Here is a 17,160-nt window from a genome sequence, read left to right as displayed (position 1 = left end):
TTTCTGGAATGGCTTCTTCGTTTCTACTTTCAATAGAGAGCTGAACCCAGGAAGGCGCTGAACCCAGGAAGGCGCCGAACTCAGAAGGCTGGGGGTCTTTGCCTGTTTAGTGGGAAAGGACTCTTCACCCATCTGAAAGGTCCTCACTGGCTGACCAGATTCCATCAATTATTCAGAAGAAATTGAGGGAAAAGCCTTTCCTAGGAATAGTGACTCGGTTTTTCACATTCATTTCAGGAGAAAATAATTTTTCCCACAGGCTAACAGCCTTTCTGTTGCACAGTCCCAAGTGAGCCCAGGGTTCTCCACAGACCTGACTCATCTGCCTTTTCCGACCATCCAGGGGAGTGAGCTAGGTCAAAGCAGAGCCCCATGCTTCCATCTCACAGATTTATACCCTATTCTCTTCAGCAGATTCTGTGCTGATAACATGATCCCATTATAATAAGAAAGGGTTCAAAACTTAAAGCTAATGCTGTTTTTAACTCTTTATGTTCATCTCTGACCTTTCCTTATTGAAAACAATTTGAATCTGAAAGCAGAGTCACACTGTATGCATCTGGTCTACCGCTGGACTACAGAGCACATTAACCCAGGAACTAAAGGCTCAGATCATGAAAATGACTCAGTCCTCAGAATGGGTCCAAAAGGACCTTCCCTTTACTCAGTCTCTAGGGGACTTTCCCTCTCTCATTGTTTTCACTTCCCATGAGCTCAGCATGAGATCAGCCAGGACTGGGCTCCTCCCCTCCTGACTTAATACCCTTGTTGGGAGGAGGCAAAAACTCTTCCCAAAGCCCTTGACATGGAACCAGGCTTCTGATCTGCATCCCCAACCTGAGGAGGACACACGCAGGGTACCCAACTTCACCATCCTCTTTCTCTCACTTCCGGCCTTGCCTTGTCAACACCGGTTCTTTGCAGATAAACACACTACAGGTGACCAGCTGATCAGTATCTGGTCCCAGCCTTCATATCCGCAGTACTGGTGGTGGGAGGCGTCTTAGAAATCAGTGAAGTAAGTCTGCTGTGACAAGCATCTAAGCAGCTACTGAACCCCTGAGCGCTGCTAGACTACATGCTGGGATACAAATAAAATAGGGTAACGTCTAGTCATTTCTTAAAATCTTCCAGCAACATCAAAATTCAGAATGTCTCTAGAAACCAAAGATTAAACGAAAGGAAACAGTTACTTGTCCTCAAATCCAAACACTATATATGCCTGCCTGTGTTCTCTCTTTTTAAATTTTAGTCAAATTTAATGTAATTTAAACAGGCTTGTTGACTTCATTTTCTAGCTCACCGAAGATCAGAAGGAAGGGACAGACTGCTCAAGGCAGACCCAGCAACAGCTGGGAAAAGCAACAGCAGTAAGAAATAATACCCGAAATCAGGGTGATGGGGGAGCGGAAAGTGCCCCTGCCACGTTTATACACACACAAATACCCAATCCAACCAGTACAGCAATTAGAGGCCCTAAGCAAGGCCTTCAATACAGAACTCAATCTGCACAGTAATTTAGGAACATTTAATACCGAGCAGCCCCAAATGTCTCTCAGGCCCTTGAGGATATCACTATAGTAGAGAACAGCATAATCTTTTTAGTAATGTTAACCTGGACTCATAAAGAAAAACTGATGCACAATATAATGTTTAGAAAATTAGGCAAATAAAAGTTAAAATAACTCTCACATAAACCAGAATCTAGTTTCATAAAACTATTTTGGAGCCTCAAGGGATAAGCTTCAGTTTTCTAGAAAACTCATTTAGTTGGTTAGACTGTTAATTCTAAGAACCCGGATCCGAGTAAATGAGATAAATGAAGCATGCCTGCAGGGAAAGGCTTAACCATGGAAGAGGAAAGAGAAGCATTTGTGGTGAAGCAGGAGAGGCCACCCTGCCACTGGAACAGGTGTGGGAGTTTCCCAGAAGAAAACACGTGGGCTAATGGGTTTGAACTTTCTCCACAGACCCTTTCTTTACCCAGCGTCTCAAGGATCCCAAGTACAATGACTTGTGTTGCTCCAAACTGCACTGTCTCCAAACACTGTAAGGGGGTCTTCAGCCAGCGTCCCACCTTGGTGCTGAGTATCTATCCCCTTAGCTAGAGAGGCCCTTCTGAAACAGTCACCTTTCTACACCTGGATCTTGTCTACAAACGTGTGACCTTTCTCAGGGCCACATGACTGTGATCTGGCATCAACACCATCTTTCCATCCATGTTTTTAACAGAAAGAATCCTGGTAGGCAGAGGCTCTGAGAGAACAAATTAACTCTGATGGCAGGAGCATTAGTTACTGTGTAAGTGGGAATAATTATCACAGTGATGGAAGTATCCTTCCAAATCTACTCAACGCACCAAGAAGGAAAGAGCAACAAACAGGCCACCCGCAGGGGAGCGAGGCACTTTTAGGTAAATCTTGGTGTGAAAAGCTCATACAGTGAGAGCCAAGACCCAGTGGCCAGCACTGAGTTCCAAGCCCCAACCCGGTAAATTCGCACTTTTGAGTCAACTCCTCTCATCTTCCCCTGTTTTAATATAGACTCGCAAAATCTCAGGACTGGAAATTCTGACTCAGGCAAAGAAACAAAACACTTCTGCAATTAAGGCGGTGCTTCTCAAACTCCCCCACAGGCAGGGACCGTGTGTTCCTGGGGAGTTTGGGGCGGAGTTGCAAGCACTACTTGATGCAAGTGGAAAATTTCTTTGAAGTGTCATGTTTTGTCTTAATAATTCATGAGAATTTTGTATTTTATTTCATAATACATCAACAATTTTCCCTCGAAAGCTGTGAAAAAACCCCATACTTTAAGAAGATGAGCCCATGTCTATCTTAAGGTTTCTCATATCTCAGTTTGAAAAACAGGGCCCTCAAAACACACTCACTGCTGTTATAAAATCAGGTAACTTGAAATTTTAACAAATCACAAGAGGAGATTATTAAGAGTAAGAAATAAGGTTTGGACATTTCTTTCTATACCCTTAATTGATCATACATATTGAAATAAATTACAATAAAAAAGATCCAAACCAGTTGCCCAGATGTCCAAGAGACTGTTTAGTCTCCAAACTGTATGCTTTAATGGTGACAGAAGTGAGAAGAATGAAACCAGGGACAGAAGTGAAGATGTCTACTCAATCGGCTTCCCAGTTACAAGAAAAGAAATACATATATTAGACAGAAAAAGGTTAAAAAACAAGGGCAGGACTTACTTTAAAATCTGCTAACTGCTGGTTGATGACATCCACCTCGGTCCCCACGACCCACTGGAGGGCCTCTCCCTCCTCGGCCGCTGTGGTCATGTCATTGAGAGCTTTCAGTTTCTGGTAGAAATCCTCCACTCGGCCCAGGGTCAGCTCCAGCTGCTCCTGGCGAGCTTTACTCCTCTCCGTCAGTTTGCCACACTGTTTGTTCAGGGCTTCTAGCTCCCTCTTGAGACCCAGCAAGTCCAGGGTCCCCTCTTCCTCCAGCATTTGTCTGCACTCTGCTTCAGAGGCCTCTATGTCTAGCTTGAGGGCTTGGATTTTGCTGAGGAACAGCCGGACGTCCTCAATCTGAGACTGGAGGCTGTCAGCATCCCTGCCGACAGCACCCATGCCGTCAAGCTCATCGTCCAGGTCTGCCAGTTGAGAGAACATTTCTCGGACTCGGCAGTGAAACTGGCCGATCCCCTCCAGCTTGTTTTCCATTGCCAGGCAGCCACTATTCACTCTTTGCTTCACTTCTAGGAACTCTTGCTGGGCGACCTCAGCTTGATGCAGAAGCTGGGAAGCATCGGACCCATCCGGGGCGTCCTCCACGAGGCCCTGAGTGAAGTCCCTCAGGTAGCGCACCTGTGGCTGCAGGGCTTGCAGCGCTTCCTGCTGGGCTCTCAGCTTCTCCAGGTTCTTGTTGCTGCAGGCTTGAGAGCCAAGAGCGTCAAAGATCTCGAGTTGATGTTTGGCCCCTTCAACTTTCTTTTCAATGTTCTTAAAGCTTTCCTGGAACTCCTTGAGCCTCTGAGTCATTTCTTCAAGGGACCCTGTTTTGGCCTGTAGCTCTTCTGTAATGGAATCCATGTTCTGGTTGATCCCAGCCTTCTCATCCCGAATATCGTCCTCATCTGTTTCCGAAGAGTTGATGAGAATGTCAGCAGCGCTGTTGAGTATTTCCAGCAGAGAGCGACGTTTTTCCACCTCACTCAGCATAGCCTTTGATCTCAGGAGACTGGACTCCAGCTGCACGGGGTCCAGAGTGACCCGCAAGTCAGACATCTTGGCCTTACAATCTTCTATCCATGGCACGAGGTCCTCCACGTGCCACCGGTATTTCTGAGCTTTCTGCAGACAGTCCTTGAGCCTGGCTTGTCTGTCTGCAGTTTTTCTGCTAAGCTCTTCCCAGTGGCTCTTGAGCTCAACCAGCTGGTTTTGTAGAGTCTTCTTCTCTTCTCCAGGGGGCACCGAGAGAAGCAGGGATTCTCCTTCTGCCACAATCACCTCATAGGAACCACTGTGCTGGTTAAGGCTCTTCTGAAACTCTTCGTTCTCCTGTAGCTGAGACTGTAGCCGCTCCAGTTTTGCAGAAATTGGGCAGTTTTTTGCTTGCTGGCTTTGTCTGTCATTCAACCAGGTTCTCAGCTCATCAAACATTTGCTGAAACTGCTGGGTGCTGGCAAGAGCTGCCTGGAGTCTGTTCATGCGATCAGCTGAAATGAGAAAATCAAATTTAAATCATCAAGTCTGAACATGGCATCTAAAATGTTAGCTGAGAGTACATCGGCTTATCTTAGGGACAGGAAATCATGCTTAACTGAGGGCCTACCATACAAGAAGCACGGAGCTAGGCTCCTTCATGTACTCTATCCTATTTAATCCTCACATCAACCTTGTAAGGTGATCTAAGTAACAGAAGCAAACTTTTAACTTCTAAGCTGGTAAAAAGCCTTAATGTTTCTAGAAAAAGAGGCAAAAAGTTAATGACAAAAATTTTTTGTGCAAGGCCATGATAATTAAGTCTAGGACATGTTCTGATTTTGTACATATGGTGTCTGTGTGTGTGCGCATAACTGCACAGTCTAAAGAAAACGAGTATCAGCGAAAGTATGTATGTAACTCCACCTCTAAGTACATCTATGAGCATGAATCTCTACCTGCTGGCTAAGTTTATATGGGTACTCTTATCTCTAGGATTACGGTAAAGCTTCACAAGTTGCTAGTGCCCAATCAATGTGTAATGACCAAGGCAATTTTCACTAGCTGGACAAAGGGATAAGGGAACGCTATTCTGAGTCCAAAAGCTACTTAAAGGTCACCCTAGATTTTTGGGATGACCACTAACCCATGCCTTCTTTTGGCTTGCCACTGATAATGGCAGCAGTGTGTTCCTCACCCAATGTACCTGCAAGGTCTTCTAAACCTTGGAGAGGCAGGGCAACTGTCTCCAAACGCTTCTTCAGCTCATCCTTGAGGTACTGCTCACCAATGAGCACTGAAAGTTCATCGCAGAGGGTTTGTGCCTCCTTAATTTCGTGGTCTAATTGCTCCACATCAGATCGAATCTCACTGGTCTCCTCTAATTGCTGCTTCACAGCTTCAGGTTGGGTGCTAATGGCTGACTGGCCACTCAGTCGCTGTCCAACTGCCTTCACTTTCTCTGACAAGTCCTGGAGTAGTTCCTGGTACTGGGTGCTTTTGACAATAGCTTGGTCAATTTGGCTGGAACGGGAATTGAGTTTGTCAGTCAGCTCAATCCACTTCTGATTGATGCTCTGGAGTTCCTTCTGTACTTGGCTGGTGGATGGAGAGCCATCTCCAGGGCCTGCTAGGATGCCCTGAGCTGCCTCGTTCAGCTGCTCATGCTGTTGCCTACGTGCTTCAAATTCCTTCAGCATAAACTGTAATAGAAATGACACCAAGATGTTTAGAGAGAAAAGGCAGGTCTAAAAACAGTGTCAAAATAAAAACTGACTTTGGATCGTGCCAAGTAGTGCCAACTCCTTCTGAAAATAAACCAGAAAACTCCAAGGACCAGGCTACCAGGAAAATGCAGTATCACTTTTAACAATTGCTTAATAAAAACCTGTTTTAAAAGGATCATTGATTGTGTCTATTTTATTTCTTTTCCTTATTTGCCCTATACTGTTTCAACATCAGTTAATAAGGTTGGCCTGGGTTGGGAAACCACAGTTTGTTTTCTGGATTGGCACTCATCAGCTTTGTCAGGCAAAACCCAGACCTGTGAATTGGGAGCTTGGTCCCCAGAGTCAGCTACGTTACTGGCTGGGCTTGCCATTTCAACTCTCAATGCCTCTGCTTTTCTTATTAGTTCCTTTCTCGAAGTTCCAACAGCACATCTAATCTGTACATTATAATGCAGTACAACTGAATAACTTGCTTTTTAAAACAAGTACCACTCCTTTTCATTCTTTTCTATCCACTGTTTCACTCATCAAAAAAGTTGGGATTATGGGCTCTGAAGTCAGACAGCCTGGTTCAAATCCTGACTCTATCACTTGCTAGCTGTATAAACTTAGGCATGTTTTTAGAAGTTCTCCAAATTTCAGCTTTCTCATCTATAAAATGAGGATAGTAAACTACTCACTTGGCTGTCGTAGGGTGACATAAGAAAACTTATGGAAAGTACTCAGCACTTACACTATATAAAAATAAATATGACACGACCTGAAGGAAAAACAGCTGTGTAAGTAATGAACTATGATAGAATGTAATGAAAGTAAAAATGATAAAATGCTGATGTGAACTTAGAACTGTGAAAGCAAGAAGTAAAGGTGGTTAATTCCTCAGAGGAGACAAAAGCAGAAGGGAGAAATCAGGAAAGGTTTCACAGATGGTACTATAAAGGATACATGAGTTCTCCAAGTGAACAGAGTGAGGCTGGTTTCAAGGAGGGCCTGGGATTAGCAAAGGCACAGAGATCGCGACATATGAGTGCAGTGTGATCAGGAAAGAACCCATTATCTGGCGTGGGAAGAAGCCTGGGTAAATGGGGAAAAGCTGGCAAGGCAAACCAGGCCACGCATGTACCACGTCAGCAGGTACTCGAATTTTGTCCAATAGTAAACCAAGAGCCACAGAAGTGTTTTAATATATTCAGATATATGATTTAAAGGGATGATTTGATAATTGTGTGGAGGATAAACTAGACCAAGAAGCCCTTCAGCATGTTGTTGCAATGGTACAGGCCTGAGATCCAGCGTACCTAAGGCATTTAGAATGGAGAAGAGTTTAGAACAGTGGTTCTCAAATTATGGTCTGGTGGCCTCTGGGAGTCCTGAGGCCCTTGCATGAAGTCAGTGAGGTAAAAACTATTTTCATAATAATAATAAAATGTCATCCGCCTTTTAAAACTCTTACTCTCTCACAAATATTCAAAGAGGTTTTTCAGAGGCTACATGACATCTGATATCACAACAGACTGAATGCAGAGGCAGACATGAAAATCTATGAGAATATTCCATTAAGCCAGACATTAAAGAGATTTGCAAAGATATAAAACAATGACACTCTTATTCAATTTTGTACATTTTGGAAAACATTTTTTCATAAAAATGTTACTTATGTTAATGTTATGGTTTTATTACTATTGTTTTAAAATTATTTAACAAATACATATTTTAAAAATTCTTCAATTTCAATATAGTTAATCTCAATTAGATATCAGTAGATAAACACAAGCTCTTTGGGGTCTTCAATAATTTTTAAGAGTGTAAAATGGCTTGGAGATCAAAAAGTTTGAAAACCACTGGATTAGAAAAAATATTTATAACTGGAGTAAATAGGACTTGGTAATTAATTAGATGCAGGGGTTAAAAGAAAGTGTTCCTTCAAAACTTACTCGTAGGCCTTAACTTAGGGTACTTGGTGGGTGGTGAAAAGAATCAGAACAAGTTTGGGGAAGGATACAGAACAAAGGAAGGTTCTAGGCATAATTACACTAGAGATGACATAATTGAACTAACCTAAATTTCTAGATGTGAGGCACTTAAATCAATTTTTTGAGGTCTGATCAGCAGAAAATCTTTGAGTGAAGCCACCAGATATATGATATTGCATGAAGCAATAGGGATCACTACCACTGGGGATTAAAAATAAAATGTGATTCTACCATTTAGTCAGGAGTTCCGATTCTCACATCTGCTCACTCTACTGCCTCTGCCAAGGATATTAATACTATAGTTATTGAATGTTTACTCTTGAGCAGGGACCATGATAAAGATCTTACAAACATCTCATTTAAAGTGAGGAAATGGAGACTCTGAGAAGTTAAATGACTGGTCCAGGGACATCTAAATCTACTTGTTGAGAGTGGCATTCAAACCCAGGTTCACATGACTCTGATTTCTTTGCTCTGGAGTATTCAGCCATACTGCTCACCTGGACCTGCTGCTTTTGTGCATTCAGCATGTTGGGGTCAATAGACAGGGGCCCCAGCACTCCCATCATCAGTTCCTTCTCCATCAGCCAGGGCCGGAGCTGGGATTCTGCAGCCTGGAAGCATGCCAGATGACTTGCAGATTCCTCCAGCTGCCTTTGCCGAGCCATTGTCACTTCAGTGGCCCTTTCCCACTGGGAATCTGAAGAGAGGAAATGAGAGAATGTATTTTTTTTTTTAATTCTCATCAGCCACTGGCCTAGTCCCTAAATTATGTTCCTAATATACTAGAGGAAATGATCCCTGGAGCATTATTTAAGTATTTTCTTAAGTTAAAAATAAACTGCACTTGATCTTAGCTAAAGTAACAAACAGTTTTGTATTTTGATTGTGGTGGTGCTTATATGAAACTACCCATGAGATAAAATTGCACAGAACTACATACATAATGCATGTAAAATATCTTATGCTATAAGCATATTATTTTATAACCTGTTTCTCAACTTACTACATCATCAACATTGTTCATGCCAATGAGATTTTTCATAGCAATACATATTTATCTACATCATTTATAGTTCAATATTATGAATGCAGCATAATTTATCTAATTCCTTCATTGAGTGTTTAGATTATTTCCCATTTTTCATTTTTATCATCAGTGTTCTCTTTGTCACAGCAGATTGTTGGTCTGACTTGCCCAAGAAAGCCAAACTTCTGACACTTTGAGTGGAATCTCTAAATTTTTTCCGTAATCAGGCTCATTATTCACTAACCCTATCTGGCCCTCTTGCTTATGAAAATTAACTAAAAATAATCCCTGTTTATTGAATGTACTGAAATCCTGTATTTGCTTTGAAGACAAGCAGTTTAGTGATTCTGTAACGTACTGAGCTCCTCTTGCACTTTCTTCCAGTTTTCTGCTTCTTGCGAGTTGGGATATGTTTTCAGTAATCCAGCCAGGGCTTCCTTTACATTTTGGACTTTTGGAGAATTTTGTTCCAATTCAGCCAGGAAGGCCTAGGAGAAAGAACACCACATATGTCATGAGATTTCTGGACAGGAAACCAAGCAGGGAGGAAATGATGGGAAGACTGGGCGCCAATTATAGGCTCTACTTCTGCTTCTATTCGTGAATTGTTTTGTGATTTTAAGATACTTAACTCTTCTGCTTCAATTTTTATTTAACAGGAAAATCTAGATGGCAGGATCTGAATTTCTTTTATGTACAACACCTTAGTAACCCAATAATAAAATGACTAATCCCTATAAACTAAGGGTGCCGAGATCTGATGATGACAATGATGACAGTGATGGCATGTTTACACAGCTGTGGGAGATTAAATACTAGGCTCAACTGGAATATAAAAATTTGAGGTGAAAAATCTTTATAGGACTTTATTTCTTCTGACATTTTTCCTAATCTTACATGTCAACCTTAAGAATGAACTGCGAGCATGGCTGCTTAGATCCCTCCCGGAGTTGGAAAGGTGCTTTGATGAGAATGGCCTGGCTTGTACCATCACACAGAAAATGAGATCCCATTTTCAGAGAACTAATGCTTCTGGGGAGGGTTATTCTTCTGCAAACAGATCTGCTGTTTGTTGCTCAGTCTGATTTATAACAATTTCTAATTTCATAAGTAAGAAAGTTCTCTGGAAGAGTTTAGGCATATCAATCACTTGAAAGTCAAAAAAGCTGCTCCTCACAGCCTGGGTGGTTGGCCATGTCTCTCTCTCAGGCCCCTGGGCTCAGGCAGGAACACTCATACAACAGCCCCTTCCTCTTAGTGTCTGGGATACAGTTAACGTGACCACAGCACCTTGTTAGATTCGGCTTGGGCTCTCACTGTCTCTGTCTTGGTTGGAGATGAAGAGGCATCCATGCCTTTCAGGACTTCCTCTTTTGATTCCAGCCACTGCAGCACTGAGCTTGCCTCCTTCTGAACTTCCTGCATTCTGCTGAGGACAGCCTGAAGACTTTCCTGGCGCTCCCGAAGTACTCCCCCAAGTTTCTCGTATTTCAAGTTTACATCTGACATGTCACACTGGATCTCCGTCAGATCTAGCATCACAGAAACAGAAATCAGACTGGGAATAGCTCTCCAAGTATCCCCACTGGCTCCTCACTAAATTATTCATCAGGATTAAGTATCTCTCTTACTGCTTCTAGTGAACTAGAGATTATCTTCCCGCTAAATCACATACAAGTTCCTGTTTGCATACATACAAAAGCAAAAGAGCTCTCATTAATCTGCTTTCTGATTTTGGCATTATATACTTAGGTGTATAAATAAAATGCTAAGTAAACATGGGAGCAGCAAAAGTGAAGGGAGGGAAGGATTTGGGGCATTCTTCCACTTCCTCTTCTTCAAACTACAGAGAAGTCACCTAGCTGGGAGGCTGAGGGCTAGACTAGACTACCTCAAGTATAGCTTCTTTATCATTCAAAGATTTGCATACATTTCCTTCCAATCTGGTGGTCCAGTTTATTTGCTTGGTGCATTTATTTCACTGGCTGCCAACTTGTTTAGCCTCCAGCTAGCAACAAAGAGACATCACGGTTGCTTCTGCCCAGATTCTTACCCTCACTCCCATCCTGGCAGCAGTTCTTCACACACATGGAAACACACAGATGCAAACATGAACACTGTCCTAATACACCCAACAAAGAGGCACTTGGAAATGGCATTCTCACCTTTGCAGGTGTGGTATCCGTTTACACTGCCTACAGAGCTTCCTACAGAGGGCAGTATGGAACCTGAGCAGAAGGACAGAGAGACAAACAGGGCAAGACAAACGTGTTAGGAATACATACAGGCACTGAATTATTCTTTGGCACTCACTTTAAGCTCAGGTGTCAGGCAGTTAACACAGCACAAGACAACATACTCATGGAAAGAGACAAATCATTTTAGCTGCCAGGCAACAGTGTCTCTGGAGGTGTTTCAACTCCTTAGCAGTAACGATTACTAATCCTTTCTAGAGGAAATCCAAATTCTCTTCTTAAATCTCCAACTCGAATTCTTTGGATCTTGCCCTAATTTTCTGAAGCAAGTATTAGTAAACTCACTAAATCTTCAGAATGGATTTGACATACTTTGGAATGAGGATTTATAATACAGCCGAAAAGGTTCAACTTTAACATCAATGTTCTTCAACATAATAAAAATGAATAATAAGTACAATTAAGGACATAAAAAAGCAGCATTCTTTTACTAAAGACATTAAAAAGAGCCCTTCTTATATTGTTTCAAAAGATGCCCTGTCTTTTCTTTCATGACTTTCTGCTCCCCTTCTCACACCAGAAGACAGAAATTCTAAGCACCAATAAATCTGGCTCATAAATATTCCCATAAATTCTGTTTAGGGCCTATGGTTCTTTTTCTAATTACGATTTCGCCTATATCCTCCCCAAGTTTATGCCTTGTGTTTCAGGAATATCCTAGGTAAGTAAAAATTAGATCACGTAACTGTAAACATGATACAGAAATATGAAGAACAGTCATGATCATAAGGTTACATTCAAAGGGCAGAATAAAACTCTCATGTGCACTGATTTCACTGTGGAAGAAGTCATGTGCAAGGTTATATCAGAAAATATTGATTCTAAAAAGCTTTTAAATGTTAACATTATTGTATTTTCAAATAAAAAATGGATCAAACAGAAAGATATTCCACCGCAGTGTGATGATGGCCAAAAAGAAACTGGACTAGTAATTCGGAGAAGATGGTCCTAGTCAAGACTGTCACTAATTCTGTACGTGAGCCTTAATCTGTGGACAGACGTCAGTATCTTCTCTGGGATATGAAAATAACACGACCTATGCTGACATCTCTCACAGGGTTACTGGCAAGAGGCAGTGAGGCAGTGTGTACGGAAGCTCTTTATGAAACCAGAAGAGCTACGTGAACGTGAAGAACCAGAACACTGACGGCTTTCCGGAGATGGAAGAGAACTTCTAGAGCACTCAAGGCTAGGGATCTTCAAACTGGTTCCCAAGCACTTTATGAAGGTGTTTTAGGGCCTCTGTAAATGTTTGGTTTAACTTCAACATTCAGAATATATTTCTAAGTACTTAGAAATGGCAATAAAACATGCACATTCAACTATGTTGAACACCACATTTTAAACCAGTAGGTACAATCAATTTATGCTGATTTGGGCGGGAAAATAAAGTAGCTCCTGCACCTCTACACACACATTTAAATTTCTTCTTGAGTGTCACTAATGGGAAAAGCTGTAGTTTTTCACTAGCACTTTATAATATTCAAACTTACACACGTCCACTCATGTACAAAGAATAACACCCATAGCACACGTGTATTACATTAAATAAAATGACAAAAAGGTTGAGGTACATCTACTCAGTGCAGGCTCTCATCAGGGTAGAACTGTGTAATAACAGAATTCTCAACAGTTCATACTGTAAAGTGAACTTTTAAAATGTGCTATCATTTACAACTATTTATCTGTGAGAACCGTATTTTCTGGATACAACGCAAACAAAAAAAAAAAAAAAAAAAAAAGAGAGAGAGAGAAAGAGAGAAATAAATGAAATAATGAAGCTGTCATCCAAAAATTCTTTTTAAAATTTTTATATGCACTAAGACAGTCTCAATATCCCTTACTGATAGATTTCATAGTAGATAAATGCTGTAAATCCACTTATAAGGGAAATTTATGCCAACAAAATATTTTTGTTTTATATTGTAGAGTTCTATATGAGATTTATTTTTAAAAAAGATTCTAGTACTTTAAAAAGTTTGAATAACCGCTGATCTAGTCCAGGAGTCACAAAACTTTACTCCACCTGCCAAATCTGTCCCTCTGCCTGTTTCCGTATATAAAGTTTTACTGGAACACAGCCACACCCATTCATTTATATATTATCTGTGACTGCTTTTGTGCTACAATGGCAGAGATGTGTAGTGTGACAGAGACCACATGGCCCACAAGCCTAAAATATTTACATATGGCCCTTTATAGAAAAGGTTTGCCTGCTGATTAAGCCACACACTAATAAATCACTGAACTCAGAAGTTTAAGTGTTAGAATTTAAAAATCACCAATTCCCTGAAATGTCACTTCTGGGTCGTTCCAACAGATTTTTAAACTTTAGGATACAACGGGAAAGTAGCCATTCTCAAGAAGAAAAAAGAAAATAACCTTTTCCCTTACTATTTAAGTGACTATAGGAATGCATTAACATAGTTTGGTAATAAAACCTATGAGATTCCAATTAACAGCCAGCAAGTGACTATGAGCTCATAACGCATTTTGTTTGAAAGATTTAATTTGCAGGCAGAGATTATTCATGTATCTGGGCACAGTCTTTGTGTGTACTTCCAAGAAGTGTGCCAGTCCCCAGTGTACCAATACTGACTCCTAAAATCCTAGCTTTTCTCAAGATATACTTAAACACTCCAGGGCTGACCCCAATTTAAAGTTAATACATAGCCATTCCATCCACATATTTAAAAGAGAGAAATTCTTCAAGATGGAAATCCTTCTTTAATCCTTCTGCATTCTTTTGACAGTTCTAAGTGGGCCAACTAGTCCCTTTACTTTTTCCCATCACGGGAAGGGATTTTGCAAAATGGAGCAATGCTATAAAGCAAATGGGAAAACAGATCAGCTTGAGGGGGAAGACTGCTTTGTGAAACCCCCTTGGTTCTCATATCTAATCTTGATTCTGACTTTTATTAAGTAAAAGGTCATCACTACAGACCAAAGAAAAGAATGATGCTTATTCACCACATTTTTAAGAGCCTGAACTCACCTGTCTTGGCTTGGGAATCAGGTGCTGTGATCTCCATGATGAGATTTTCTAAAGAAGTACCTTTGCAGTTGATTTCTTCTACCAAAGTTCCCTTACTTGCCCAGTCACCTAGGAGACCCTGTTTAAAGAACAAGATGGCAAAATGTAGTATTTAGAGGCTTTCTCTTTATAAGTAGGGACACTTGTTCTACATGTACTCCCTTAAGTTTTGATAAGCATTAAGCAACCATCCTCCTTTATTTAGCCATTTCAAGATCATGGTTTAGCCAGCCAAGGTGTGGGAGAATGACATTCTGGAATATTCAGGACCTTCTCACTCATTCATTCATCAAGTAAATATTTTTTGAGCATTTACTATAGGCCAGGCATCGTGCCAAACACTGGGGATACAAAATAGGACTATGATACAGTTCCTAAACCAAGAGCTCAGATTATCAATTGCCTTATAATGTGATAAATGCTATTATAGAAGTATGGACAGCCACCAACTCTGAGCACAAAAGGAGACACATCAAACTCTGCCTAGAGGGAGGAAAGCTTGGAGTTAAGAGCTGGCCAGGTGGACAAAGGGAGCACTGTACGTGTAAAGAATAAAAAGGAAATGGTAATTGGAGGGTAAAATGAGGATACTGAGATGTAGAGAAATATAAAGAATTATAGGCTACACTTTGCATTTTCAAGGGAACCTTGTACTGGGTTTGAAGTCAGAGGGCTAAGCACACAGAAAGCCGTAGGAGACAATGGCATCTGGTCTAAGACAAAGGCATCTGGTCATGTCGTCTCTAAGCTGTGGAATTCTGCTCCTTTCAAAGCAGGGACACCATCTGAGCCTTCAGTCCCTTCCCTCACACTGAATTTCCCTGACAATCCATTTAAGTCTGCTTTTGACTTCAAGCTGCCGAACCGCAGCAGAGAAAGACACAGAGCCATGAACCTCTGGCAAGCTCACGCTGCCAAATTTCCAACTGAACCTTGTCCATTCAGAGCTTGTCAGTGCTTTTATTAGTCACTCTTGATTCCAAAGAGCCACAGTTCCCAAACTATGCACTGACTCACAGGATATTTTAAATTTTTGAGGGAAACACAGTGACATCTGTTGGACACCATGTGAACAACTCCTGTTATTTGGACCTGACCACTTAGCAAGTGAGGTTTTTTATTTTTTGTTTTGTTTTGTTTTGTTTTGACCTTGAGATGCCGTGAAAATTTTCTTGAAACACAAAGGGCACTGTGAATCAAGAAACTGGGGAACCTCTGTCCTAGGGAATTCCCTACAGCACATGCTCCTGGCATACTCTCTGTGAAAGCGATCAAATTCTTTCATCTGCTCAAGAGAAATCCTGTTTCACTAAGAAAATAAGGACAAAGCATGAGAGTTAGTTGGAGGCTGGTTTCAACAAAAAGAAATACATTAGAGGTGCAAATAGAGGCTGGATGACTATGAATCAAAGTTAATGGACACAGGATTCTGTAGCAGATGGGAGAAAGGTTGATCCTACCCTTGTAGGTACCTTCCAAGCATCTGAGTCTAACTCTTCTATTATTAGATGCAGTACCAGATCTTCTCTCTTCAGTTTCCTGATCATATATCTGGTTACTAGCTCACATGTAATTGTTTAATTCTCAAACATACAATGAGAGTGTTATCCTCTCAAGACTGGACTTTGATACATCTTTTTTATGACCCACCACAGCATAAGAGGCATCCCCCAAACACCTGAAACTTTACAGATATTATTCCCAGGTTATTTTTTAGGTTTTGTTTTTTAAATAGGAGATGTTTTGCTGCTCAGTGCTTGGATTGGGATAGGTGGGAATCACATGAAGAGAATGGAGGAATGCCTTTCTGATACAGACGGGTAACTTGGATTTCTCACACCACCTCCCCATCACAGTTGGAGATGAGTCCATACAAGCTTCCAGGCTGCTGTCTAGCCCGATTGCTGGAGATCCTTTTGTTCACCTACCTTCAGGTGTTCAATCTGTTTTTCCAGGTCTTTAGTACTCAAGAAAGTCTCTGCAGGTGGAATACTCCCTTCAGTTTCCTTCAGCCATTTCTGGAAAGTCCTAATCAGCTTCCGGAATTCATCCAATTGCTCCTGGCAAGATGACGCATCTTCCTCTCTGTCAATGGAGACATTTTGTTACTTGTTAAACTAAGCTTTGTAAAGAAGTCAACTTGAACTAAAACTAGGTTCATTCTAGGACTCAAAGCATCAGTTTTCTAAAAGGGACTTTCCTTCCCATAATCTTTTCCATGGCAGCTTTGGCTAAACAGCTACATACAATGTAGGAGAGCATCAAACTAAGGAATCTGTTGCCCTTGTTTGGACATTTCTGGGGAAAGGAGTCTTCAATCTTACTCTAGGCTAAAGTGAAAGTGAGGAAAACTAAAGGGAGCCTGCTATTTAGGTACTATGATACAATGGAAAGAATGCAGGCTTTGGATCTCGAGTCCAGCTCTGCTACTTTTTAGGTGTTTGACTCTTTCAAGGCCTAATTCAAATGCTAATTTCTTTAGCAAGGAAGGTTGCCAAAACTGAGGTACAGAGAAGTTAGGTTAAGTACACCAATGAATAAAATAAATCAAGGAGAAAGAAGAATTCAATCTGGAAATTAAGTTTTGGGAATGGTCACATCTATCAGACTTCAAGCCAGAGATCCTGGTTCTTCACACAGCTAAAAGGCCCTCAGCAGAGGGGAAGAAAAACAAAGCCTTCTTGGCCTGTGTCCCGTCCCCTTTCCCTACACTAAATAACCCACTGCTTACAGTGGTAATTTGAGCAACTGTTTTCCTCTAGTCACTAAAGCAGTCAACTGCTAAATCGAGGTATTTATGGCTAAACAAGAGAAGTTTTATCAAGCCCTTAAACCCAAGTGAAGCTTTCTGATGGGGGAATCATGGCTTTTCAACAGTCATCTGACAACCTGAAGTCAGCCACCTTTGTCATATATTCCCATGTCTGCATTAAAAGAAGAATCTAGAAACTCCTCTAAAACATCAAC

At 41.3% G+C, this 17,160-nt stretch overlaps 1 protein-coding gene across 1 annotated transcript in view; it reads right to left on the bottom strand.

Moving 5' to 3' along the window:
* MACF1 (microtubule actin crosslinking factor 1) overlaps positions 1-17,160 on the bottom strand; it is a 311,201-nt gene that overhangs the window by 77,236 nt on the left and 216,805 nt on the right. Inside the window, 8 exon segments of the mRNA XM_014560572.2 lie at positions 3,215-4,686; positions 5,379-5,874; positions 8,375-8,574; positions 9,263-9,392; positions 10,195-10,436; positions 11,070-11,132; positions 14,155-14,272; positions 16,122-16,278. Of these exon segments, the coding sequence (XP_014416058.2) occupies positions 3,215-4,686; positions 5,379-5,874; positions 8,375-8,574; positions 9,263-9,392; positions 10,195-10,436; positions 11,070-11,132; positions 14,155-14,272; positions 16,122-16,278 (2,878 nt within the window).

This window comes from Camelus ferus, chromosome 13 (genome assembly GCF_009834535.1).
Source record: "Camelus ferus isolate YT-003-E chromosome 13, BCGSAC_Cfer_1.0, whole genome shotgun sequence".
Classification (NCBI taxonomy): Eukaryota; Metazoa; Chordata; class Mammalia; order Artiodactyla; family Camelidae; genus Camelus; species Camelus ferus.
Note: the sequence above shows the minus strand (reverse complement) of the source record. Positions and strands in the feature narration are given on the sequence as shown.